Below are 26,805 nucleotides of genomic sequence, written 5' to 3'. Positions count from 1 at the left end.
TCACCACTCCCCACCGACCACTCCCCCTTCCTCCACCCACCATAGCCCTTCCCCCACCCCCCCCACCCCAACCCCAACCACTCACCTGTCCAGTATTCCCCCCACACCCCCACCTCCCACAACCACCCCCCCCCCCCCCCCCCCCCCCCAAAGCTCCGCCCCCTCCGGCCCCAGGTACAGGCATTGTGGGTATAAAGGCATGCAAATGTCACAGCACCCGTCTGCTCGTCTCCTGTGAGGAAAGGAAGGAAGACACACAAGTCACTCACACACTCTCACACACAGTGAGAGAGAGAGTGAGAGGAGAGAGAGAGAGAGAGAGAGGCGGAGTGAAGGGTTCATAAAGCATATTTTGGATTTTGTGCGTCTCTTCCCCCTAGACCTGCCTTGCTGCAACCATGGGGCTCGGAGTAAGTAGCTTTTATTTTTCCTCCTCTTCTCTTTCATGTGTGTGTTTTGTGTTTGTTTATTTAACTTTCTGACCTTGTTTCTTTAACTTCTTGACTTGGTTTCTCATTGTGATTCTCTGGTTCTTAAACTGAACCACAAAAACAATCCCCTAATCTGGACCCACACAAACAAAGTTTGTGTGGGTCCAGATTATGGGATGTATTTTTTTGGATTCATAATTCCTTCGTTCCATTCTATGGCATGTTCTTTCATTCTTGTTTCCCTCATGTGTTTCCTGTAACAAGCTGTTGAGTTCACGGTCGGTTCGCGTCATGAGTTATTGGTTCAGCGTGACACTTTGTGTGTCTGTGTGTGTGTGTGTGTGTTTCTGTGGTTGTGTGTGTGTGTGTGTGTGTGTGTGTGCGTGTGCGTGGGGGGGGGGGGATTGCCCTCACAAGCAAACTTTTCCTCAAAACATAATCTCTCTGTTTGCATTTCGAAAAACCTTTATCACAAAAACAAAACGGTTGACCTGCTTTCCTGTGTGTGTGTGTGTGTGAGACTGTTTTTACAGGATATTATAAGAGGGGATTTTGAAATGGGGCTGAGGTGGGGTGAGGGGTGGGGGGGGGGGCACGAACTAAGGACTCGAAAATCCTGATAATCCTGAAAGTACTTTCGTAACAGGAGTTGACACAAGTGCTGTGTTTGAAAGAAGGGGGGAGAGGAGAAAAAAAAACGTGTGGCTGGCTGGCACTGCGCCGCTTTCAACGAGGAAGTGCTGGAAGTTGCTGCTGCTGCTGTAAAAAGCCACAGAGCTATGTGTGTGTGTCAAAAAAAAAAATCTCCCTTTCCCTATATCCTCTCAAATAACTAAACGACTCTTCCATGTCTCCTTTTTCCTCTTTTTTTTTTTTTTGACAGAGGGGTAAAGATGAGTACAAGCTGGCGGCCACCTCCGAGGATGGCAAGAAGCAGACCAAGAAGCAGAAGAAGGAGGCGAAGAAGATGAACATGGACGACTTGAAGAAAGAGGTGGACATGGTGAGTACGATGAGAGAAGAAAGAAAGAAAAAAAAAACACCACACAACATCACACCCCCCACAGCAAGCTAGTAAACTTTACCGCTTCTTTCTTTGGGCTATTTTTGAAAAATCGTGAAGTTGTGCAAATCTTTTGAGTATGTATATTTTTGTTTAAAGCGAACATTTGTAACTCAAATCTTTGCTTCTGGGGGCATCCCTGGAACAAAACATTTTTACAAATGTTTGCTTTAAAAAAATATGTATATATTCAAAGATTTGACTTTACCGCTTAGGTTATTATGAGACGAGTCCAAGCTCCTTCACAGCGTGACGCAGAGGCTGTTACAGATGGCAAAACCCCCAAATGTTCCATCTGTACACTTCTAATGGATGTTACTGTTTACTTCAAGTCACTTAGGGGAGGGGTCAGTCAGTCACTGAGTTGGTTAAGAAAAGGCCAAACTAATTAAAGGGGGGGGGTTGGTCCTTTCACTGGCCAGTGGATTGATTTTGAATGGTCTCGGACAGCTGTGGCATCCATGTGCCGACAAAGCGCTACTCTTCCCCCTTTGACAATGTGTAAATCAGCTGTCACTAAGCACTAAGTGTTAACTGTACTCCTGTGGAGTGTAAAAATAGACCCCTAGATGTCAACTTTTGCACTCAGGAGTCAGAGACGGCATCGTACAACTGGTGTCGTCGTTGTATTTGTTTTAGGTTGTCGTTTTCCCAAACGTTGTTCTAGAGAGTAACTCCCATGACGGGTGTTCGGTGCTCCCTCTGCGTGTGGATGTTGTTTTGCTCGATTCCCGAGACACCGAGTGATAATTACAATGTTATTGTCAGGGCTGGGAGGAAATGCCATACAGCGTCTAGCCAGCGTTTTCTTAAAAAGATCACTAGCTACGGTGCAGCGCAGCCGATGGCGCGCACGATCTTCAGCCACGGTGTTATTAAGGAACTCGTAATTTTCCTTAAGCCATAATAGCCACGTACTCGATCCAGATTGAGCGTTCCAACTCCGAGGCACACGGTGCGTGGGATACTTGTGTGGAGGCAGGCTGAAGTTTGATAACGAGTTCAGCGTTGTTGAATGATCCGCTGTGGTTTAATTAGCAATGCAAGGTCAGCGAGCTCTCTGTCTTCCCCCCCCCCCCGCATGCAGCAGTCATCAGCCAAGGTCATTGCCAAGGTTGTTGAGTTGCGAGTGAAGCCCAGAGGCTCTCAAAGTTCAGGAACAGTTACGGTGCTAATAAAGCCCCTCCTTGTTGAAACATGAACCTGTTTTCAATGATTTATACGCGGCATATTAACCGTGTCAAAGTAACACGTTGATGTTCTGATTAGTGAACATTACTCTGTGGCCGTCTTTTTTATTGCCCTTATTAGCAGAGCTGTGGCATTATTATGATGGAAGAAAGGCTTCTATATTGTTTGTCCTTCAGCTATATACCCTGATCTATCTTTTTTATGTTAATGTTAAAGTTCTACATGTCACTGTGCTCCTGTAAGTCTCTGCAGATGGGGGCCTTTTAGCCAGTGCCCTTGGCAAGGTCGTTGAAAGTCGACAGTCTCACAATTGACTTAGCATTCATAGCAAGTCTTAATACACTCTGCTCTGACATCTCCATGTATCATAACTAAGTATTATATGGAATGTTAATGCACTGTGTTTGTACACTCTCAGAGTTAAATTAACTCTGAGGATTTTACTTAACCCATTGAATGAGGGAACACATCTCTGACATTTTTTTATTTCTTTGGCTATTCAAAAATAGCAGATATGCAAGCTCATAGCGTAGATCTGCTATTTTTGAAAAATCGTGAAAAGTTGTGCAAATCTTTGAGTGTATATATTTTTAAAGCGAACATTTGTAACTCAAATCTTTGCTTCTGGGGCATCTCTAGAACAAAATATTTTACAAATGTTCGCTTTAAAAAACATATATTCAAAGATTTGCACACATTTTCACGATTTTTCAAAAATAGCAGATCTACGCTATGAGCTTGTATATCTGCTATTTTTGAATAGCCAAAGAAATCTGAAATTACAGCCATGCGTTCCCGGATTCAATGGGTTAATAGTTTACGGTCCCAAAGATGTTTTTTGTTTTTTTAAGTTTAAAAATAGTGAGAATCCCTGCTTTAATGTATGCTGGAAAGTGCCCTTCAAAAGTCATTGAGTCACGGTGTAGTTTGCCAGTGTCTGGGGAGGCCTTGTATATCAAAGACATGATAGATTATATTTGCCATTGATATGCCAGTATTATGTTTTTCATTGTACCATGCATTATCTTTGACATGGCTTATTCAACACCTGAACCACCTCCTGAGTTATACTTTCATAAATGGGGAGAATTGCCGATCTACAAGCTCACAAAGTGTCCCGACGTCACACGCTGTGCGCTTATAGATCGGCTACATTTGCTATTTTTGAAGATTTCACCTATAATGACAAAAAGGTAAAGCTAAATCAAGAGAAAACTGCAGAGAAGTGTGACATTCCCTATTCCCCAGTGCCCTCCACAGAGTCATTGAGTAAGGCTGTGATCCCGTGTGGCTTGTCTATTAAGTCATAAAATCACCTCCCGTTGACATATTAATGATTATTGCTCCCCATACAACGTCACTAAAACTCAAAGTCCAACCGGCCCCGGCCGACAAAGGAAATTATTGCACCATGGCAACTATATTCAAATCTGTGTGTAAAAAAACAACAACTCCAATTGACCTTTTTTTTGAGTGCTGCTGAATAGCTTCAATGATCCAAAGACAAAAAAATAATGTCACTGAATAATGTCACCCTCAGTATTGTGGGGCTGACGTGAACTTTCTTTTACAGGACATTGAAATGTCTATAAAGGGATAGTTCACCCCCGAAATGTCTTTTTTTCTATCGATCAGTCACCCCATGGAGACTTTGATTACCGGCAGCGGTTCCGGAAGGAGACTCAAAGAGTCTCCTTTGTGTCTCCTACCGGAACTGCTGCCTACCGGTCCAGCTGGTCATCAAATTACTGGCTTAGGAATGCGACAAAAACTAAAAAATATCCATGAATTAAATTCTCCATGGGTTGACTAATCGATAGGAAAAAAATATTTGTTTTGGGTGAACTATTCCTTTAACTTGTTTGGATGGGACCTATAGAAGTCATGTGTAAGGGTTCATCCATATCTGAAGAATGCTAATCTCTCAGACAGTAGTAACGTAGTGACAGAGTCCTCTGTAGTTGTAAGCGTTAATGATTATTGCGCCGTCAAAGTCCAGCCGAGACCAAAAAGGAGGAAACTGTACGGCCGCTGAGTGCGGCGGTGTGCATTTGCAATCGGTGACCCGTGAAAATGGATCAAAGTTGAAAGGAAACTGTTAGTGCCGCTATATATAGAGCTGTTTTAACTTGGGGAATGTAGAAATGTAACCAAATGGACCCGGTAGGGTCCATTTGGTTACATTTCTACATTCCCCGAGTTACAAACGGATAAATTATCACTAGGGATTCAAGTTGCTTTGAGGCTAGAAGCGGAAACTAGCAATTATTTCAATTTCCTCCTCCCCGTGCAGGGGAAAGAGATCATGTTTATGTTCACCCAGAGACATGACTTTTATCATCCTTTTAAAGACGCGAAACCAAATACCAAACATAACGATAACTCAGCGAGCGACCCAGGAAGGTCAGGGCGAAGAGCCGTGTGGTTTATATCAGCGTTACTGTGTGTGTGTGTGTGTACAATCCAGAGGAGAGAGGAGGATGCTGGGAAAAAAACAAGCAAGCGTTGGCCAGAGCGAGTGCAGACCCGTCCGGCGTGATGTTGTGCACCGTGATGGAGCACAGTGAACGGAAAGTTTTAGAGGAGTCCAACAATATCGACGTCACTGTCGCTAAGATATGAAAAACAAACCCGATAATTGATTTATCGTTTGCTTAACGGCTTGCCCACCAGAACAGAGACCACGCTATTTGCTGTTGCTGCTGTTATTTATCGTTATTATATTATTGTATCTTTATTACGTACGTGTTGTTATTATTGCCGCTACTAAGTTTGTTTTAATGATAGAATTATAATACTCTTATGTGTTGCCTTGTGCGTAAGATGTAACAATACAAATATCTTCAACGTTGCATCACAAGAAGCCAATTAATTGCCTGAAGAAAAAACAAAAAAAAACAATCATTTCCCTTCATGGGAATTCTTTTTTTTTCTCACATCTTGCCAGCATTGTTAATGAGTGTTTATCGTGACACAACTATAAACAAAATGGAAACAAATCCTCCACCTGCACACTGGGAAAAAAGGTTGGGTTTGTTTTGCCGTATAGTCAACCTCAGCTGCTCTTTGTCAGGTTCAGTATATAGTATATATATACACAATACGAAACCACTAATGCAGCAGTACAATATTCACAGGCAAGCAGTGGTGGAAAGTAACTAAGTACATTTACTTAAGTACTGTACTTAAGTGCGATTATGAGGTATTTCTTACTTTACTGGAGTATTTCCAATTTGCAGTACTTTTACTTCTACTCCACTACATCTCAGAGGCAAATATTATACTTTACTCCACTACAATTATTTGAAAACTTCAGTTACTATAGTTACTTTGTAGATTTTGATTATTATTACAAAACATACATTAACCACTTCAGCCCTACTGTATATACATTTAGGCCATTTGAAAATAGCCGATCTACAAGCTCACAATGCGTCGCGATGCGACGCATTGTGAGCTTGTAGATCAGCTATTTTCAAAAGATTTGTATACATTTGAACACTTGAAATGGGACATTCTGCATTATGAGTACTTTTTCTGTTGGTACTTTAAGTCCATTGAATTGCGGACTTTCACCTGTAACAGAGTATTTCTACATTGCAGCATTGATACTTTTACTTAAGTAAAAAATATATAGTACTTTTTTCCACCACTGTTCAGTATTTACACAAAATTAAACCACTAATGCAGCGGTACAATATTCACAGGCGAGTGCCTGCGGTTGATTGTTTATACCTCGCATGCTTGGCAGGGAGTTCTCAAAGATCTGCTTTGACTCATCTCAGAATCACAACGTTAAAGAAATGCGCCCGTCCACAATCCCTACTAAGGGTTTTTCTTTGTTGCTGTGTCATGATGGCAGTCCCACAGAGGGGAGTGACTGGACGTTTTTTTTAAGCCCCTGTGGTCAAAAGCGGATCATGCATGTTTTAAATGACAGGGATGGTTTTATTTGTGCCTTGATTAATGTCTTCAATCTCTCTCTCTCTCTCGCTCTCTCTCTCTCTCTCTCTCTCTCTCTCTGTCCACAGGATGATCACAAGTTGACCTTAGATGAACTCCACAGGAAGTTTGGAACTGACCTCAACAGGGTGAGTAGGGGTTTTCGTGTGTGTGTGTGTGTGTGTGTGTGTGTGTGTGTGTGTGTGTGTGTGTGTGTTCTGTTTGTTCCTTTGAACGACTCCCCTTGACCCCTGCGACCTTAGTGAATGTGACGACTGTTTCCTCACAGAGTCAATAAAACATTCTGCTGGATGGCCTAGTGACAATAAAGATAGGCAGGGTCAGACTGACATGAGTGTGTGTGGGTGGGGGGGGGGGGTAATGTTTAAGAAAGTAGTGGATTTGAGGGGGGGGGGGGGGGGGGTGGGGGGGGGGGGGGGGGGGGGGGGGGGGGCGGTTTGTTTCTCCTAACTTAGCAAAGTATAGCAAAGAACATCCTCTTGACTGCATTCCTGGCATTTTGCAAAAGCATAATCTTCCTTTGGTCTTGGGAACTATTATGGTCAATGGCAACCAGTTGAGTTGAATTAGCAACGCCATAGCGAGGTGGAAAACCTCAATCCAAGGACACATGACACACACACACACACACACACACACACACACACAACACACACACACACACACACACACACACACACACACACACACACACACACAATGGCGGCCCTCAGTGCCTCAGTTTTTGCTGTACCTGAGCGAACGATGGCTGAAATGGGATCGGTCTCGATGTGGCCCTCGTAACAAGGGCTCCATTCACACGGGAACAGTGTGCTTATTGACCAACAGTAAGTTATGTTCAACTAAACCTGGCGCCCAGCCAACGGAGACGTTTCGCTTTACACTCCCCCATTCACCACACCCTGTTCCGCATGCAGCAGAGTCCCAGCGTTTATTTAACCAACCCCCTGAATAGTGTGCGGCATTACAGCACCCAGTGTACCGTTTAATCCGGTGCTGCGAACATTTTAGTGCGATCGATTGATAAGAGAGGGACGGACCGTTCCAGAATTCAACAAAAAACATTTCATCTATCTCCTTAGTGCAGGGGTCTTCAACGTTTTCAGGCCAAGGACCCCCTAGCTGAGAGAGAGATGAAGCAGGGACCCCCTACTCTATATTGTATAAAAGAAATGTACTTAGTCTGCTATTTTGAGAGCTTGTAGATCTGCTATTTTCGGCTAATGTTCCCCTCAGAAAAGGAATCCTAGGGTTCAAGTGGTTATGTAAAAAAAACTAAATCCTATCACACAAAGATTTGGCGGACCCCCTATAGTAGCTCTGAGGACCCCCTAGGGGTCCCGGAACCCCTGTTGAAGACCCCTGCCTTAGTGTGTAAAATGAGTATCTGTTGAGTTACACCGGGTAGCACTCAGGATTTTGCCAGCTGTGAAACAATTGAGGGTCTCTTCTATTGAGACATTTAGAGCGTGTCAAAGGTCACGTCTCACCTAGACACAGGATCTGACACGAAGTTTGACCTGATGGTCAAGATTCAATTTATCCCCTGAGCAAGCAGGCAGGCTCTATTAGCTCAATAGTAAAAAAAAAAAAGCGCCAGCACTTGCGCAGGAAACTGGGTTCAAAGAGGAAAGTTACATAGTGCCGCTTTAATGATTGCAGCTTTCATTTTTTTACTCTGCGAGTTAAATGAACACACAGGACCCAGCTTAGCAGCGTAGCGTAGTTGTTTTCGTATCACAGGCACAGCGCACAATTAAGCATAGGTTACATGTTGTTGTTATACTCTCTAATTACACAGAGCAGCGACGGAAGCTGTAATTTGAAAGCTTTAGTGAAATTTCCTCCCCTGTGGGTGAGTCCAAGGTGTTGTTGTTGTTCCGTCTCTCTCTCTCTCTCTCCCGGTCGGGACTGTAATCCGACAACCGCGGAGGTCCTTGTCTAAAAGAGAGAGAAAGACAAGGGAACCTATTCCTGATAACACAACACAAAAGACAAAGTAGTCTGACTGTCTGTAGTCGGGTTTCACACCGACTAGACTGGGGGGGGGGGGAGGGGGCGTGGGGTTACTGGACTTATCTGACGGGTTTGACTGGTTTTTGGGGGAGAAGACCCAGGAACATTTTTAATTATGGGAAAAAAACGCAACTCCTTTGCTAGGAAATGCTGTTCTCTGTGTGCTGCTCATGACGCGTTGTAAGCTTGTAGATCTACTATTTCTGCTATTTTTCATAGTATAGTAGTAGTATAGTATAAAATGATTAAATATGTCAGTAATTTATTTTGATATTTAAGTTATTTGTCATAATCTGACCTGTGCAATTTTTGATTACGAAGCCTAAAAGGCCTGAACAGAAATCATGTTTTTATTCATATATTCAATGCCAAAAACACAATTAAATTGTTAACTTAAATGTTTTATCTCGACAGCCCTACTTGCTGCTATCTATACGCACTTGTTTGTCCACTTTGTGCTGCAGTTATGTGTTATCTGCATGACACCCCTGACTCTCTCTCTCTCTCTCTCTCTCTCTCTCTCCTCTCTCCAGGGTCTCTCCTCCTCCAGGGCAAAGGAGGTCTTGGCACGTGACGGCCCCAACGCCCTCACCCCTCCCCCCACCACTCCAGAGTGGGTCAAGTTCTGTCGGCAGGTAAAAAAAAGAAAAGAAAATAACACTTAAAAAGTCGCCGCTCTGGGAACTTGAAACGGTATTGTGGGAACGGGAATGTATGGACGCGCAAAAAGTGCCTTCATTTTTGGTCCTGAGGTTTTGTTTGTTTTGAATAATATTCAAAAATGTGCGAGGCAGAGGTTCACTCACTGTGTGTGCTGAGGCACTGCCCACTAAATCCTTTAGAGTTGAGATCAGTGGCTGTGTGGGCGTTCTCATCTGGAGAGGCTTGTTTGCATTTGAATGTCCTGTTGTGATGCGTTCAGACCGAGAGGAGGGCCTGCCAGCTGTCTCTGAGTTTATATCACTTATTGATTTGTTTCATTCTTTTTTTTTATTTACATTTTTTAATATACTTTTATATTTTTTTATATTTAAAAAAAAATATGTATACATTATATTTAGAATACATCGTTCTTTTTTTTATTATTTAAACTCAGTTTAGTTTTAGTTTTAGTTTTTCCTTCAGTTTTTCTTTTTCTTTTTCCCACACCTGTTTTTTTCGTTCATTTTAAGTTAACTACAGTATAATAACCTTCATCTCTATACAGTCAATCAATGTGACCCCTAAAACAATGTGATCCAATTGTGTTTTTGACAGCTATTTGGCGGTTTCTCCACACTCCTGTGGATCGGCGCGATCCTCTGTTTCCTGGCTTACGGAATCCAGGCTGCGTCTGAAGATGAACCGGCCAATGATAACGTAAGGCTCATTCTCTAAGACCGTAGTTGTTTTTGTCCCTTCTTACTTAGTTGGTACATTGACTTTGTAGTTGGTATATATGTGATCAGGCCTCCTCTTCCTCCTCTCGCACGTGCAGTTGTACCTCGGTGTCGTACTGTCTGCTGTGGTCATCATCACTGGATGTTTCTCCTACTACCAAGAGGCTAAGAGCTCCAAGATCATGGACTCCTTCAAGAACCTGGTTCCTCAGGTGGGTTCCTTCATGAGCTTTCAAAGAGTGTTTTTTTCAATGACTTGTTTATTCCATCATACTGTGCATAACTCTAGCCCAGGGGTTTTCAACCAGTGGTCCGGGGACCACCAGTGGTCCTTGAGGGGGTTCCAGGGGGTCCCCAGCCAAATTAATAGTTAGCAACCAAATTGACCCTTATATGTCTGTAACTCTGAGAGTGTACAAATGGAACCAAATGGACCCTAACGGGTCCATTTGGTTCCATTTGTACACTCTCACAGTTAAATGAACACTGATGATGGTGTTACAGTGTATTGGGACCCCCAAGAAATCTAAATGGTTGAGTCCCTGGCGTATCTTTTCAAATGGGGGTCCCTGGGCTAATATTTGTCAATTTGGGGGTCCTTGATGCGAAAAAGGTTGAAAACCACTGCCCATTAAGACCTGAGGCCAATTCTACAAACGCCTTCTAAATCAGTACTTCTCACACTTTTTCGTGCCAAGGACCCCCAAACACTTTCAAGATTTTTCAAAAAATAAAAATAGCAGATGTACAAGCTTGCAGCGTGGCACGAAGTGAGCTTGTATATCTGCTGTTTTTGCATAGCCAACGCAAAAATCTAAAATGACACGGATGCTTTCCCATTTTTAATGGGCTAGTCCCAGGTTTCCAGAAGGTGGCATACCTGTTTTCGGTTTAATTTCCCCATGTTCAGTAGCAGATTTGAACCTTCATAATGTGTTTTGGTTAACATTTGCTCCCTGGGACTACAGTTAAGCATAGAGCCAAATTTAACCAATAGCACTAGTGTATCGCCTTCTGTAGTCTACACTACCACTATTGGACAGCATAGCAAGAGACAAGAACCTGGGTTCCTGAGCCTGAGGCCTCTTGACATGTTAATGTCATTCATTGTACAAAATGACAATGAAAACATTGTCGTAAATCACCTTTTTTTTAACTGTGTGTGTGTCTTTGGTCTTTGTAGCAAGCCCTGGTCGTCCGTGACGGCGAGAAGAAGCAGATCAATGCGGAAGAAGTGGTGGCCGGAGATCTGGTGGAGGTGAAAGGTGGCGACCGGATCCCTGCTGACTTGCGTATCATCTCTGCCCACGGCTGCAAGGTTTGGAACCTCAGAGATAATCTCATGTCACTGCTTCACCCACAAACTGTTCTCTTTGAGGGCTAGAGACGCAGCATGCTGCAGCATCTTTAGTTTTTTTTTACCTAAATACTGAAACATCACCAGAACTTCCCTGAAGTGGAATGTCTACTGTTTCCTGCTTCCTGTTAAGCATGCTGTATGATTTCTGTTAAAGCAAACCTTTTGTCCAAACAAAACACACCCTTGTCAGTTCATAAAGTTGTTTTTATCTCAAAGTAGATTTTTAGTTTTACCACTTGCATAAATGCATAAAACCCTGTGCCTCTAATCTTATTGGACAATTTGGAAAACATATCTCTATGTATTATTTACCACTTAATGCAGTTTCGTTTTTTCCTATGACATACATATTGTTTTTGGTTCGGTTCTGTCTGGTTCCGAAATAGTCTTAACCATTCATTTCCGGTAAAAAAACGATTCCCTTTCTTCCAGGTGGACAACTCCTCGCTGACCGGTGAATCTGAGCCCCAGACCCGCTCCCCAGACTTCTCCAACGACAACCCCCTCGAGACCAGGAACATTGCTTTCTTCTCCACTAACTGCGTTGAAGGTAAAGGACAATCTGTGGTGCTGTCACACTTTGAGCTTAACATACTCAGCCATGGTTTGTGTTGAAGGCCAAGACATCAGCAGTTGCTGAGATATTGCAAATGACCACTGAAGTAGCACATAGTTGTTTACGTAAGATGTGATTAAATTAAGAATATTCTTTACAGTGTTTGCCCCCAACAAAATGTGTTTGATGTTAAGTTCATTACACATTTGTTTATCAGTTCCAAGGTAAACCAAAAATAATTAGTCAGACCCTTAGTCAGAGGTCATTGTGTTTAAATAGGTTTGTTGCAAAGCAATGACATATATCTTGAAATCATCTGTTATTCATTCATTCGTATGCCGGCCATTCTTATCATTTCTAAACACCTTTGACTTATGTTGTGAGTCATAAGACTGGACATAATACCTGTAAAATCATCGTTCTCAACCGCAATGTGATCCCTGACCGACTATTTGCCTCTATTTTGTCAGCCTTTAATTTTAAGTCTATCGACCAAACAGGAGAAACTAAACTATACTGTCTCGTCTGGCCCCCTAAGGTACCGCCAGGGGCATCGTCATCAGCACGGGAGACCGCACGGTCATGGGTCGCATCGCCACGCTGGCCTCCAGCCTGGACGGAGGCAAGACCCCCATCGCCAAGGAGATCGAGCACTTCATCCACATCATCACCGGCGTGGCCGTCTTCCTGGGCGTGTCCTTCTTCGTCCTCTCACTCATCCTCGGGTATGGCTGGCTGGAGGCCGTCATCTTCCTCATCGGAATCATCGTCGCCAACGTGCCCGAGGGTCTGCTGGCCACCGTCACCGTGAGTCACCGATGTTTGATCTGTCCGTCATCTCGGCCGCGTTATGATGGCCACCTCAGCTCCGCCTGAGATTTAACCTCGTCCTATATTAACTCGTTGACTGCCAGAGTTAAACATCATCTAATAGCTGCCCTTGCCAGCGATTCCGAGCGTTTTTGCTAACCTTTGAAAAATCATAGAATATTTTTCTTCTCAAAGATCCCCCCGCCGATCGCCTTAAAAGACGTAGCCGAGTCTCGTAGAAACGGAGAAAAAGATTTGTGCGTCCGCGATAATACAATCCATATTTGTGGGCAGTTGAATGTGGATTGTTTTCGCCAAAAAGGAACAGAAAGCAGAGAACATTTTATTTTTCTAAATCCATTACATCCATACATTAGATCGAGTTACAAACTCTTAGTTCTAGGTCTCTAAAGGTTCTCTATAAATACAGTTTGACTCACTCCCTATTGGAAGCTGTACTAGTCATATTCTAAAGCCTGTGCCTGTACTGATAAACCGTAGATAAGCTCATAAGGTAACGGTCACAAGCCCTTGATCAAGAGAACCAAAACATGGATTAAAACACAGCCTTGTGCCTTGTGTGAATGAAACACAGCCTTGTGTGTGTGTGTCTGAAAATAGAGGAAAACCTCGGGATCTGCGACGTCAACTCTAAATGTTAAAGGTTTCATGACATACAATTACATTAACATTAAAAGTCTTTATCATGGTCCTTCAAACATGTATTAAAAGGTTTTGACTGAAAAATCCACTCCAGCCTAACAAAAAAAAAAGAATGTCATGAAACCTTTAAAAAAACCCGACCTCAACTATGCCGTTGACATCTGATAACCACCAAATGTTCCTTTCCAACCTCCCAGGTGTGTCTGACCCTGACCGCCAAGCGCATGGCCAAGAAGAACTGTCTGGTGAAGAACCTGGAGGCCGTGGAAACCCTGGGCTCCACCTCCACCATCTGCTCCGACAAGACGGGCACGCTGACCCAGAACAGGATGACCGTGGCCCACATGTGGTTCGACAACCAGATCCACGAGGCCGACACCACGGAGAACCAGAGCGGGACCTCCTTCGACAGGAGCTCCGCCACATGGGGAGCGCTGGCCAGGATCGCCGGTCTGTGCAACCGCGCCGTCTTCCTGGCAGAGCAGTCCAACGTGCCCATCCTCAAGGTATACCCGACCACAGTGTTGATTTTGACAGCAAATTTTGATTTAGTTTTAGTCATATTTTAGTAATCTGAAATGTTTTAGTTTTTGTCTAGTTTTCGGCGACTAAATATCATAAGATTTTAGTCGACTAAGGCTGTGCCTTGATGGCGTCGTAATACCTGATTTTGCACTTGGTTGCATGCTGAAAATAGCCGATCTACAAGCTCACAACGCGGCGCGTTGTGAGCTTGTAGATCTGCTATTTTCAGAGCGCAACACCTGAGCGCAACCAAACATAAAATGACTTGTCTTTTAGTTCTACTGGATCTCTTCTCCACTATAGTCCCTCCCTGACATTTTAGCTTTTATTTGTTGATGAAATTGTCAATATATTTAGTCGTAGTTTTAGTCATCATAGCTTAGTTTTTATGTCGTTTTCGTCAGTGAAAAAAGGTAGTCGACGAACATTTTTCGTCAGTTTTAGTCCACGAAATCAACACTGGCTGACCGACCGCCTGGTCTTACAGTACACGCCATGATGACCCACCCATTCATTTCAGAAGGGAACTAATTGACAAACACAACAAAACAACCTCAGCTGTTTGCTCTGCTTCACCCATTGACAGCAGAACAAAAGGGTGCTGAATAATTGAACGGCGGAAAAGAAAAAATATAATCAATCAGCGTAAACCTGTCGGGGGGGGAAAAAGCTTTGGCGTTTATTGTCTCTGAAACTCCATCCGCCAAACCCCCGTTTGATAAAAGGAACACGTGTTAGGTCACGTCAACTAATGTCACGTCAACTAACTAACTAATGTCAAGCCACCAATTAAGAAAAATCTATGTGCGCATGTTATTATCCCCCCCCCCCCCCCCCACGGAATTGCTTTACGAAGCCGAAATCCTAATCCTATTATCTGTTGTTGTAAGCAAACGATATAATATTTCCTGCTTCCTATACTAAGCCATGGGTCCAGTATACCCTTCCTGCTGTTTGCACGGAGGGTTACATTCACTTTAGATTTTTGTGGGCAAGTAGCAGACTGCATTTAAAGGGATAGTTCACCCCCAAAATGACTTTTTTTCTATCGATTAGTCACGCCATGGAGACTTGAATTCATGGATATTTTTTTGTTTTTGTCGCATTCCTAAGCCAATAATTTGAGACAGAAAGAGTCAGCGGTTCCGGTATATTGGTCCGCTGGTTATGAAATTATTGGCTTAGGAATGTGACAAAAATATCGATGAATTCAAGTCTCCATGGGGTGACTAATCGATCGAAAAAAGTAATTCTTTGGGTGAATTATCCCTGGTTTTGGTCACAGGTTCATTTTGGCGTGATGAAAGTGACTGGAATCACACAAATAGTCCAAGCTGCTCTCCAGACAGCCCTGGCAAAAAGCACGCTATAACTCAAAGTCTATTAGTGAAGTAATGGCCAGAGCCTCGGGGGGTTTAGACCCATCGGCTTTAGAAAGGAAAACCCAAGCAATTAGCGAGGTTAGCAAGCAGAGAGAAAGATGACAGAGTAGAAATGTGTCTCTACTGGGCTATAGCTGGCCTACAAGCAATCTATTACTGGTCTACAATGAGTCTAGTGCTGCGTTTTCAGTCCCCCTGGTGGACAACTACAGTATTCACAGATAGATAGACTAACAGCTTCATCATTACAATAGTAGTCTTGCACTCAGTTAATTCATTAATCTAATAATTTCCTCTAGGGCGCACCCTGGTGGCGCAAGATTAGTTTTCTATTTTTCAACGTATCAGAAATGCTTTGTCATGGGGGGGGGCACTCGGGTGGCACATGGGTAAAGTACCTGCCCACCGTCACAGAGTCTAGGGGTTCGAATCTGGCTTGGCCAAGCATTTACACAAACACAATCGGCCATCTTCGGCCAGCGGAGGGAAGCCAGACGGGGAGGGTGATTTTTGTCGCACTGTGTAACTCCTACGGGCTGGGGGCAGAGCCTGTCAGCGGGGGGGAGTTGGGGGGGGGGGGGGGGGGGTTGTTCAACGGGAGGAGTAGGATGGATGTGTCTATGTACTCCCGGTGGGGGCTCCTCATTGGCAGGTGAGCCAGTAAGGTACACAACAACAGTGGCAGGTGGTAGTGTGGCGACACCTTGTGGTGACTGGTGGTCACTCGAAGTGAGTTTTAATAGAGCAAATCGGATCCCATTGTTCCATTTCAGTTTAGCAAACGGGCCGCTAACAAACAAGCTACTTGCAGCATACTCATCCTCTTGCTACCGCTGGATTATGTTTGTAGTAAAACTCACAGTGGCTTAGATACAGCTCCTCAAACCATATCGCTATGTTTAGGTGTGTTGCTGCCATTAGCTACTGGCGTCCGCATTTGGCATCCCTTATTTCCTAAGCATGAGTGCATCGTTTCCTGTCTGGCGGGAATGCAGTAATAATAATGATAATGTGTGACTTTAATCTATGTTTCATTTATCATTTATCATTGACCACGTGATGTTTGTCTTTGTCAACAGAGAGACGTGGCCGGAGACGCCTCAGAGTCTGCCCTGCTGAAGTGCATTGAGCTGTGCTGTGGATCGGTCAGAGACATGAGAGAGAAGTACAGCAAGTCCGCCGAGATTCCGTTCAACTCCACCAACAAGTACCAGGTAACGACAATCAACCCGGAACCAACGTGCTATTAAGGGATTCTTTTTAAGGGAGTAGTTCAACCAAAAAATGACTTCTTTTCTATCAATTACACGCACCATGAAGCCTTGATTTAAAGGAGTTTTTTTTTTAAATCTGTTGTTTGACACACATCTCCATAAATTCAAGGCTTCATGGGGTGCGTAATTGATAGAAATGATAAGCAATTTCTTTTGGGGTGATCTACTCCTTTAAGAGAACAACATTTTTGCCATCTAGAACAGAGCTTGTCTTACACATCACTGGATCTCTGGCCCCACAAAATATAGACCAATCACAGCGAACCACACACAGCTCAGCTGACGCTGCTATGCCAATCACAGCCCACCTCATGCCGCTAAGCTTACAATAGCTGAATAGGACATTAGCAGAACATTGTCCACAACTTGCTATCCATAGCTAACATATCTTTGTTGTCGGGCAGAAAACCTGTATCTCCAAATGTCAACTTTTTATGTTTATTATTATTATTTCTTGGTCATTTAATGCCCTACTTCATCATACAAGAGTGTCAAGCTAAAGTAATAATAATAATACATTTTATTTATATTGCACTTTACATATAATACTAATCTCAAAGTGCTACAGTACAAAATTAAAAAAACTTTGCATAAATGTTATGCATAAATGTCTCACAATGCGTAGCATTGCCGCACCTTGTGAGCTGGTACTGTAGGTGTAGATCTGCTATGTTCAGTATTTCTAAACACATTTTGTTGTCTTGTCTTTATTTTCTTTGGATCTTCTAGCTCTCCGTTCACAAGAACCTCACCCCCGGTGAGACCAAGCACCTGCTGGTGATGAAGGGCGCCCCAGAGAGGATCCTGGACCGATGCTCCACCATCCTGGTCCAGGGCAAAGAGCAGGCTCTGGACGACGAGATGAAGGACGCCTTCCAGAACGCCTACGTGGAGCTCGGAGGACTGGGAGAGAGAGTGCTGGGTAAGACACAAAAAATGAGAAGAAGAAAAAAAACATCCAGCTGGACTCGCTTCTTGGCCCCAAGAAACATCCATCTGTTTTGCAGGCATTAAAGTACTTAATTCTGATATATAGACCCAACTAGGCTAAACTGAAGGGCCAACATTTTGAAATAGTTAACCCATAACATGGGTTAACAACTATTTTCTTCCATTTATTTTTATTGTTATGTTTTACTTTGCTTACTTTGATTTATTCTAGACTTGGGGCCCTATCGTACCTTAAATGCCTAAACTTTTTTACTATTTTGAAAAACATTTTGAAATAGTTGAAATAGCCGATCTACATCGATACGTTGTGAGCTTGTAGATTTAGGGTAAGGAAAGAAGAAGGCCCTTGGTCTTCTAAAGCACGATTTTTAAGCAAAGATACAAATACACATAAGGCATTGAAAACGTATAAGATCAGCCCATCTCCCCCAAATAAAATGCTGTACATTGTACACGAGCTTCAGTTTTCAGGTATGAAAGTTGCTGTGATTATGGAAAACAGTTACCTCTCTCTGCCACCTGGGGGCCACCAATATGTACGCAACATGTGAAAACTTTCTAGTGGAAGCTTTAATTTCCATGATGCTAGTAGCCTAACGGATAAACGTCACTAATGCAGAGATTATTGCAACGTAACAAATGTGGCAAAATAGTGCGGTAAAATGTCTAATGTGTAATATAAAATGCAACAATTTCTTTAATCAAAACAAAATGATTCCAAGGCACTCCTAGAAACAACTATGAACATTTGGCTAGTTCACACACTTAAGAAGTAGCTTTTTATTATTAAAGCTTTTAAACTGTGCCTTGTAATAATTTTCTTTTGATTACAGTTGTTTCCCCCCTTTGTGGACCAAAAAGCCGTCACAGCCTTAGAATGACCCTTTTTTCCTCCTTTTTCTCTTTTTTGATTTTTAACCAATTAAGACCTCCGAGTCCGATTCAGCCATCTAAAAAATATTTTGTTCCAGGGACCCCAGAAGCAAAGATTTCCGATAAAAATATTAGCTTTAAAAATATATATATATTCAAAGATTTGCACACATTTTCACGATTTAAAAAAAAATAGCGCGGCACGATGATCTTGTAGATCTGCCATTTTTGAATGGCCAACGCTAAAATAAAAAATGACACAGATGCTTTTCCAGGGGTTTTAGTGGGTTAACAATAATGTCTTTCCGTCCTCGTTCCAGGTTTCTGCCATCTCCAGCTCCCAGACGACCAGTTCCCAGACGGCTTCTCCTTCGACACGGAGGAGGTGAACTTCCCCACTGAGAACCTGTGCTTCGTGGGCCTCATGTCCATGATCGACCCTCCCCGTGCCGCCGTGCCCGACGCCGTGGGCAAATGCAGGAGCGCCGGAATCAAGGTAACGTAACCTCTGTAAACTCCCTCTTTTTCCTGCTTTGTCCACTTTCTGATCCTCTCATCCTTCAGACGTTGCTACTCATTTATCATTTTAATTCCTTAAAGGGATAGTACACCCCCAAAATGCCTTTTTTTCCTATCGATTAGTCACCCCATGAAGACTTGAATTCATGGATATTTTTTAAGTTTTTGTCGCATTCCTAAGCCAATCATTTGATGACCGTCAGCGGTTCCGGTAGGAGACACAAAGAGTCTCCTTTGTGTCTCCTACCGGAACCGGTGCCTTACTTTATAGATTTTGATTAATATTACAAAACATACATTACCCACTTCAGCCCAATATACATTTCAGCCATTTAAAAATAGCTGATCTACAGCAAGCTCACAATGCGTCGCATCGCGACGCATTCTGAGCTTGTAGATCTGCTATTTTCAAATGATTTGTATACATTTGAAAACTGCATAATGACTACGGTACTTTTACTTTTGGTACTTCAAGTACATTTTGATGCCAATACCTTTATACTTTTACTTAAGTAAAACATTTGAGTACTTTCTCCACTTCTGAAGTTTATGTTCTGTACGAGTAGGAGTTTATGTAGTTTATTATAGCCGAAGCTGTGAATGACTTGCATCGATGAGCTATCGATCCTGATTGATCCTGGAAAGTGTGCAGGAAAACCTTTATGGACTTTTCCCACTTTGCAGCTCGGCTGAGGTTCGTTTGTAACCCTATCTCCTCCGCCCTCAGGTTATCATGGTGACAGGTGATCATCCAATCACAGCCAAGGCCATCGCTAAGGGCGTCGGCATCATCTCCGAAGGCAACGAGACCGTTGAGGACATCGCCGCGCGTCTGAACGTCCCACTGTCAGAGGTCAACCCAAGGTATGTCAGCCTCGCTCATTAATTAATTTATTTAAAACCATAAGCTTGAACCCATTTAAAGGAGTAGTTCACCCAAAAAAATACTTATTTTCTATCAATTACACACCCCATGAAGCCTTGAATTCATGGAGACCTTTTGGGGTGAACAACTACTTTAAGACCTGAGCCCGATTCCACAAATCGTAGTTATACAAGCTATACAAGCTCGCTGCAAGCTTGTTTATCTGCTATTTTTGAAAAGCAATGGGTTAAGAATTTGATCGGTAATTGACCTATTTCTGGTCACCTAAACCGAGGCCTCCAACTGCTTCTGAAATGTGTTTTTGTTTTAGAGTAAACTGGACAAACTTAGCGTTTATTATACTGTATGTGGGGCTGGCCTGTTACGACTGGGAGGCTATTAATTAGCGCTAATGGATGCCAAATTGAATAAGCGCGTTGGCAACGCCGGGCCGGGCCGAGGCCTGAGTGCAATCTGCTGAGCCAGAGAGAGGTTTTTGCCATCTGAGTCAACAACACCACACATCAATCCAGCTCTGTGCTCTGTGGTTCCTGAACCTGAACCCACTCGGTTCCTCGTTTATTTCTTGGAAATACGTAACTGTGCAGGCAGAAGCCAGGGATTCATTTACTGCCAGTCAGGCACTAAATATCCCTCGGGATCTATAGACGTTGGTCTGTCTCCCTCTGTCTGTCTGTCTGTCTGTCATACGTTAAACAAAATCCATCTTTTTTGTTGCCAATAACAATGTTTTCCAACTCCACGGGATACCGAGGCCTGTGTTGTCTTTCCTCAGTTTCATGTCTCGACTTCCTGGTTCTTTCCTTCATGTTGCCATGTCTTCCTCCTCCCTCCTCCGTGCATCGCTTTGTCATTCCGTTTGAAAAAGTGAATGTCAGCGTAGAAGCGGCGTTTTCTGACGGCGTTTTCTTGTTCTTTTCACCTCCAGAGACGCCAAGGCCTGCGTGGTCCACGGTGGAGAGCTGAAGGACATGACACCGGACGTGTTGGATGACATCCTGAAATACCACACTGAGATCGTGTTCGCCAGAACCTCCCCTCAGCAGAAACTCATCATTGTGGAGGGCTGTCAGAGACAGGTAACCATTATTATACACTTTTTTCCCCTATTTTACTTATATTTATTATGTAGAACCTATTACAACTACTTTTCTGCTTGCATATAGATTGCACAGATTGAACAATTAGGATCGTGGCAGCGTGTGATTGGAACGTATATGCGTGGGTCCGTCTTCACTTCCGGCTTGAAAATCTAGCTATCTATTGTGCATTGCTAATGCCGAAAGAGCACTCCCCTTGCCCTTGGTTGGTTTGCAAAAGGTCTGAAATGGCTCTCTTCTTTTCTCTGTAGGGCGCCATTGTGGCCGTGACAGGTGACGGCGTGAACGACTCTCCTGCCCTGAAGAAGGCCGACATCGGTATTGCCATGGGCATCGCTGGCTCTGACGTCTCCAAGCAGGCGGCTGACATGATCCTGCTGGACGATAACTTTGCTTCAATCGTCACTGGAGTGGAAGAGGGTGAGTTTGAGATCCAACCTGTCAGACAGGCATTGCTTTGGGATGTTGAAATGGCAAATGAAACAGCAGAACAGACCAAACACACACACACACACACACACACACGCGCGCGTGTTGCAATATGTTTTAGCGTTCATACACTAAAAGTTCCCTCCCTTTTTGTCTTGCAGGTCGTCTGATCTTCGACAACTTGAAGAAGTCCATCGCCTACACCCTGACAAGTAACATTCCTGAGATCTCACCTTTCCTTCTGTTCATCATCGCCAACATCCCCCTGCCTCTGGGAACCGTCACCATCCTCTGTATCGACCTGGGAACTGACATGGTGAGCTTTTTTGGATGGATGGTGGAATATGCTAGTCCTTTTAATGACGCTAGCCTCCTATAATAGTAATAATACATCAGACTCCTATAGAGCCACACTGTAGAAAGGTTGGCTTAATGGCTTCACACAAGAACAGAACATTTAGTTTGTCTTTGTTTACCCTATGAAGCACATAGTGCTTCCGTGACTGTCTTCTGTCTAAAACATATACATTGTTACGTTGTTTTCCTTCTTACCATATGACTCTGTGTCTAATCCATTTTGCCGTCGTGTCCCTCCCAGGTCCCTGCCATCTCCCTGGCTTATGAAGAAGCAGAGAGCGACATCATGAAGAGACAGCCCCGAAACCCTAAAACAGACAAACTGGTCAATGAAAGGCTCATCAGCATAGCTTACGGGCAGATTGGTAAGACATGGTGACATCAAGTGAAGCAAGAGTCCACAACATAGGGCTGCCAACTAACCATTACTTTCCTACAGATTATTCTATCTATTACTTTTTTTGATTAATCGAATAATTGAGAAGCGTATTTTTTTGGCGTTGGCTGTTCAAAAATAGCAGATATACAAGCTCGCAGCGCATCACTTTGTGCCGTGCTGCGAACTTGTACATCTGCTATTTCTGAACATTTTTGAAAAATCTTGAAAGTGTGAGAATTACTGATTTTAGAAGGCATTTGATAGAATCGACCTCATTAAAAAAAATCCCTCTCTCCCTCTCTCTCTGTCTCTGTCTCTGTCTCTCTCCCACAGGTATGATGCAGGCCACAGCAGGGTTCTTCACATACTTTGTAATCCTGGCCGAAAACGGCTTCCTCCCCATGGACCTGCTGGGGATCAGGATGAACTGGGACGACAAGACCCTCAACGACCTGGAGGACAGCTATGGACAGCAGTGGGTCAGTAACTTTAACAGTAATCCTGCCATCAGTAGATGGATGTGCTGCTAGGCCTGTCGTCACGATCATGACATTTTACTTGACGATTAACGGTCATACAAATAATTGTGATTAACGATTTAATTGTGTTTTTGACATTGAACATTGGGAACAAAATTGATTTAGTAAACTAACACTGCATAGGGCAGATATGACAAATATCTTAAATATAGAAAGAAATGACTGATAATGACTGGCAACAATAATCAAAAATAAATAATGTATAATGGCCAAAACGGGCCATATAGTCAATACATTTAGGTTTGCAGATCTGCTATTTCCACTATTTTAGAAATTGTATGGATATTTTCCAACAGGTGAATTTGTACAGATGAATATAAATGATTTTTTATGCAAAATAATTTGCGATGATCTTGAATAATTGTGATTGTGTAATAATCCCGACAGCGAATAAACCATGGCTAACACTAAAGCTCTTCATGAATACGAAGCAATGCTTAAAGCTAACGGCACGGGGACCGCTTCTCGACTCGAACACTCTCTAACTCTTGTTCTCCTTTGTTTTTTGCTCCGCCAGACGTACGAGCGCAGAAAGATTGTAGAGTTCACCTGTCATACGGCGTTCTTCGCCAGCATCGTGGTCGTGCAGTGGGCCGATCTGATCATCTGTAAGACCAGGAGGAACTCCATCCTCCAGCAGGGAATGAAGTACGTCCATACACTGAATATATACGCCAAGATTTTGTACATATTTGTGGTTGCTTTGTTTGTTGTACCAGGAATGAGACACTTATGCTTCATGTCGCTCGCCGGGAAAGTGTTCTTTCCGGCAAATGACACGGTTGTAATATGACAAAGCATAATTGGGGTTTAAATTGTTTATGTTGTTAACTGTATTGTTGGCCTTTTCTTCACTCAGGAATCGCATTCTCATCTTTGGACTGTTTGAGGAGACAGCCCTGGCTGCTTTCCTGTCCTACTGCCCTGGCATGGACGTTGCCCTCAGAATGTACCCCCTAAAGTGAGTCACACACACACACACACACACACACACACACACACACACACACACACACACACACACACACACACACACACACACACACACACACACACACACACACACACACACACACACACACACACACACACACATCTCACAATGGACCCCCTAAAGTGAGTACAGCAAACACAACGCTGTGGGTGAATGAAAGCTTCATGAATGGAGACAAAAGCTTGATTTTTGGGATCAAACGCCTCACGTAATGAGGGAGCATTTAAAGTCATTTGAAATGGGTCTACAGTAATTCAAATATGGTTATCTCGAGATTATGAACTACCCAGATAAGGTATTTAGAATGTTAACTGATCTGGACTACAGAGGCGTACATGCGACTTTGAGTATCTAGAGCAAAGCGCTATTTAAATTGCATGTATTATTTATATGCCTGTCTCGTGCAGTTTTACTGTTGACTGTTGAAACTGTGTTCACTGTTTGTTTATATGCAAGCGGGAAACGCACATAAACGACAGCGTCTCCACGATGACACAGTTACCTGGCACAAGGCCTATACAGCAGTGGTTCTCAAACTCTTTCATGTCAAGGACCCCCAAAATTATATGTATTTGGCCGCGGACCCCCATTCTCAAAATATTTAGTTCCAGGGACCCCCCAGAAGCAAAGATTTGAGTTATAAATGTTCGCTTTAAAAAATAATACATTCAAAGATTTGCACACATTTTCACGGTTTAAAAAAAAATAGCAGATCTACGTACAAGCTCATAGCTTGTATATCTGCTATTTTTGAATAGCCAAATTTTGCTGGGGACCCCCTGGTACCCCGCCAAGGACCCTTGGGGGTCCCCGGACCCCACTTTGAGAACCAATGCTATACAGTACAATGCAAATGCACTCGGAACATTTTAGAAGCAGACGGTCTATTTTAAAGTCCTCGTTTTCCCAGTAGAGCGGGACGCTCTCAGGTTTTGTGGCAGAAAGTTTCGGTTCGTTTTCACTTCATAAAATGTGCAGCAGCATTATAATGATGTCTTATCCCCGGCACGCTTCGTTTGCCTGCTCCAGACGTGATGAAAGCGAGCTGCTTTGTAGTTCTGTAATTACCAACCCCCAGTGGAGTTAATTAAAATGGGGTCATGTTTGTTTTCGCCCCGTTCCGCTTTTTTGTCTTTTTGAAAATTAAAAATCGGGATTTGCATGAGATTGTTTTGGAGAAAGCTTGGTCAGTCACTGGAAGACCAATTATTAGCGTGTCACACTGATTGGACAAAATGTGGTGGGTCGGTGTGTGTGTGTGTGTGTGTGTGTGTGTGTGTGTGTGTGTGTGTGTTGGGCTACTGTGGGTGTAGCTGCTAAACAGTGGTGTAAAGTAACAAAGTACATTTACTCAAGTACCGCACTTAAGTAAACTTTTTTCGGTACTTTTACTTTGCTATTTATTTCCAATTGTCTATACTTTTACTTCTACTCCACTACATCTTAGAGGCAAATATTGTACTTTTACTCCACTACAATTATTTGAAAACTTAAGTTACTTGTTACTTTGCACATATCAATTATTATGTTATAAAACATACATTAACCACTTTAGCCTGATTTTATACCGAGGCTATTCGAAAATAGCCGATCTACGAGCTAACAACGCGTCGTATCGCGACGCGTTGTGAGCTTGTAGATCTGCTATTTTCAAATATTTTAGTACTTTAACTTTTGGTACTCTTTCACTGCCAGACTTATTTCTGGCTGTGTGCACCCACTGCCAGCGATTTTTCGATTTTCTTACCTTTTGAAGTAGTCACAGAATATTTATCTCCAGTGTGATCGATCCCCCGATGGTTGCTAATCACAGAGGGTTTCACTGTGCTTCTGTGTTCTCTGGTTCTGTGTGAAAAAACAAAAACAAAAAAAATCGTCATATGACAATGTCTCGTCATAAGTCGTCCTCGGCAGTGAGAGAGTTAAGTACATTTTGATACCAATACTTTTGTACTTCTTTGACAATTGCATAGTGTTGTAACCGAGTTTCTCTCTCTCTCTCTCTCTTTGTCTATGTACCCATCCATCCACCCCTCCCTCCCTCCATCCATCCATCCATCCATTCATCCATCTCAGACCATGTTGGTGGTTCTGTGCCTTCCCTTACTCCCTCCTCATCTTCCTTTATGATGAAGCTAGAAGATACATCCTCAGACGCAACCCAGGCGGTAAGAAAGACCATTTTATTTTATTTGAGCTATTTGCGAGGAAATGGCACGCGTGCGTGTATGTGTGTGTGTGCTTGTGCGTGTGTCAAACATTGGATTACTTGGATTCGGGATGAAAAACGCAAAAAGAAAGAAAAGGGAATCAGAAGGTTGTTGGTTGAACACTCTGGATTTGGAAACGGCGTGCATAGTGACCAATGAATGACCTCAATGCGTTCACCCTCAGTGGTAGATTCCTCCACTAGTAAATACACAGAAAATACTGATGCATTACAAGGGTAGTAACCTGAGGCTGAGTCACAGGGGTGTGTGTGCGTCCGTGCGTGCGTGTGTATTTTCTGCCGCATCTGCGTCTCACAACCTAGATCAGTGAACATTGTGTGGTCCATTCATGTCGAATGATGCTCTCCGTATGCCAGATGGGGTCAGGGAGTTGAAGCCCTGCCCTTTTACATTGTTGTTCCGTTAGCCAATGAGCGACACTCACCCCATCTCTCAATACCCACGCCCTTGAGCAAGGCATTTAACCGACAACCGCTCCAGTGCAACTGCTCAGTGCCTGACGGTATAAAACCTGATTTGATACGTTTGTTGTGTCATCAGTAGACCTTATTTAGAGCTATTTTCGGGCGGATGACACGATGTGCCACAACTGTACGACTGTATGAAGCAGGGAGAGTGTTTGTGCTCAGCGAACCCACCCTTGGGGCGATCAGGCCTTCGAGACGGGCATTGCCATAGCGCTGCACGCTCTCCCTGTGGCTTACAAGGGAAACTTTTGACCTCAAGGTGCTCCTCGGTGACGCACAGCCCAGCTACATCTTGTGTCTCCCTGCATGCCGAAAGGATAACATCATCATCATCAAGGGCCCAAGAGCAAGAGAAAATCTCAGAGACACTTTGTCTTGTGAGAGTGCGTTGCTGCCGACTGCAGGGGCGGATGATTTAAAATCTTTGAATCCCGGGCACAGGATGATGAAACGTGAGCTTTTGCCCG

The 26,805-nt window shown here is 43.4% G+C and overlaps 1 protein-coding gene across 1 annotated transcript in view; it reads left to right on the top strand.

Moving 5' to 3' along the window:
- The first annotated feature begins 214 nt into the window (after positions 1 to 214).
- Positions 215 to 26,805, top strand: part of atp1a1a.4 (ATPase Na+/K+ transporting subunit alpha 1a, tandem duplicate 4) — a 27,158-nt gene continuing 567 nt past the window's right edge. The window contains exons 1-22 of the mRNA XM_084050554.1: positions 215 to 410; positions 1,315 to 1,434; positions 6,717 to 6,776; positions 9,198 to 9,299; positions 9,922 to 10,023; positions 10,142 to 10,255; positions 11,227 to 11,361; positions 11,836 to 11,953; positions 12,498 to 12,766; positions 13,630 to 13,938; positions 16,419 to 16,553; positions 17,343 to 17,535; positions 18,758 to 18,933; positions 19,684 to 19,820; positions 20,771 to 20,921; positions 21,194 to 21,362; positions 21,533 to 21,687; positions 21,970 to 22,093; positions 22,441 to 22,586; positions 23,164 to 23,294; positions 23,506 to 23,607; positions 25,717 to 25,808. Coding sequence (XP_083906680.1) covers positions 399 to 410; positions 1,315 to 1,434; positions 6,717 to 6,776; positions 9,198 to 9,299; positions 9,922 to 10,023; positions 10,142 to 10,255; positions 11,227 to 11,361; positions 11,836 to 11,953; positions 12,498 to 12,766; positions 13,630 to 13,938; positions 16,419 to 16,553; positions 17,343 to 17,535; positions 18,758 to 18,933; positions 19,684 to 19,820; positions 20,771 to 20,921; positions 21,194 to 21,362; positions 21,533 to 21,687; positions 21,970 to 22,093; positions 22,441 to 22,586; positions 23,164 to 23,294; positions 23,506 to 23,607; positions 25,717 to 25,808 — 3,052 coding nt within the window. The 5' untranslated portion in view covers positions 215 to 398. The remainder of the gene's footprint in view (positions 411 to 1,314; positions 1,435 to 6,716; positions 6,777 to 9,197; positions 9,300 to 9,921; positions 10,024 to 10,141; positions 10,256 to 11,226; positions 11,362 to 11,835; positions 11,954 to 12,497; positions 12,767 to 13,629; positions 13,939 to 16,418; positions 16,554 to 17,342; positions 17,536 to 18,757; positions 18,934 to 19,683; positions 19,821 to 20,770; positions 20,922 to 21,193; positions 21,363 to 21,532; positions 21,688 to 21,969; positions 22,094 to 22,440; positions 22,587 to 23,163; positions 23,295 to 23,505; positions 23,608 to 25,716; positions 25,809 to 26,805) is intronic.

The sequence above is a fragment of the Gymnoscopelus microlampas genome, assembly GCF_963454915.1.
Source record: "Gymnoscopelus microlampas genome assembly, chromosome: 24".
Lineage (NCBI taxonomy): Eukaryota > Metazoa > Chordata > Actinopteri > Myctophiformes > Myctophidae > Gymnoscopelus > Gymnoscopelus microlampas.
Note: the sequence above shows the minus strand (reverse complement) of the source record. Positions and strands in the feature narration are given on the sequence as shown.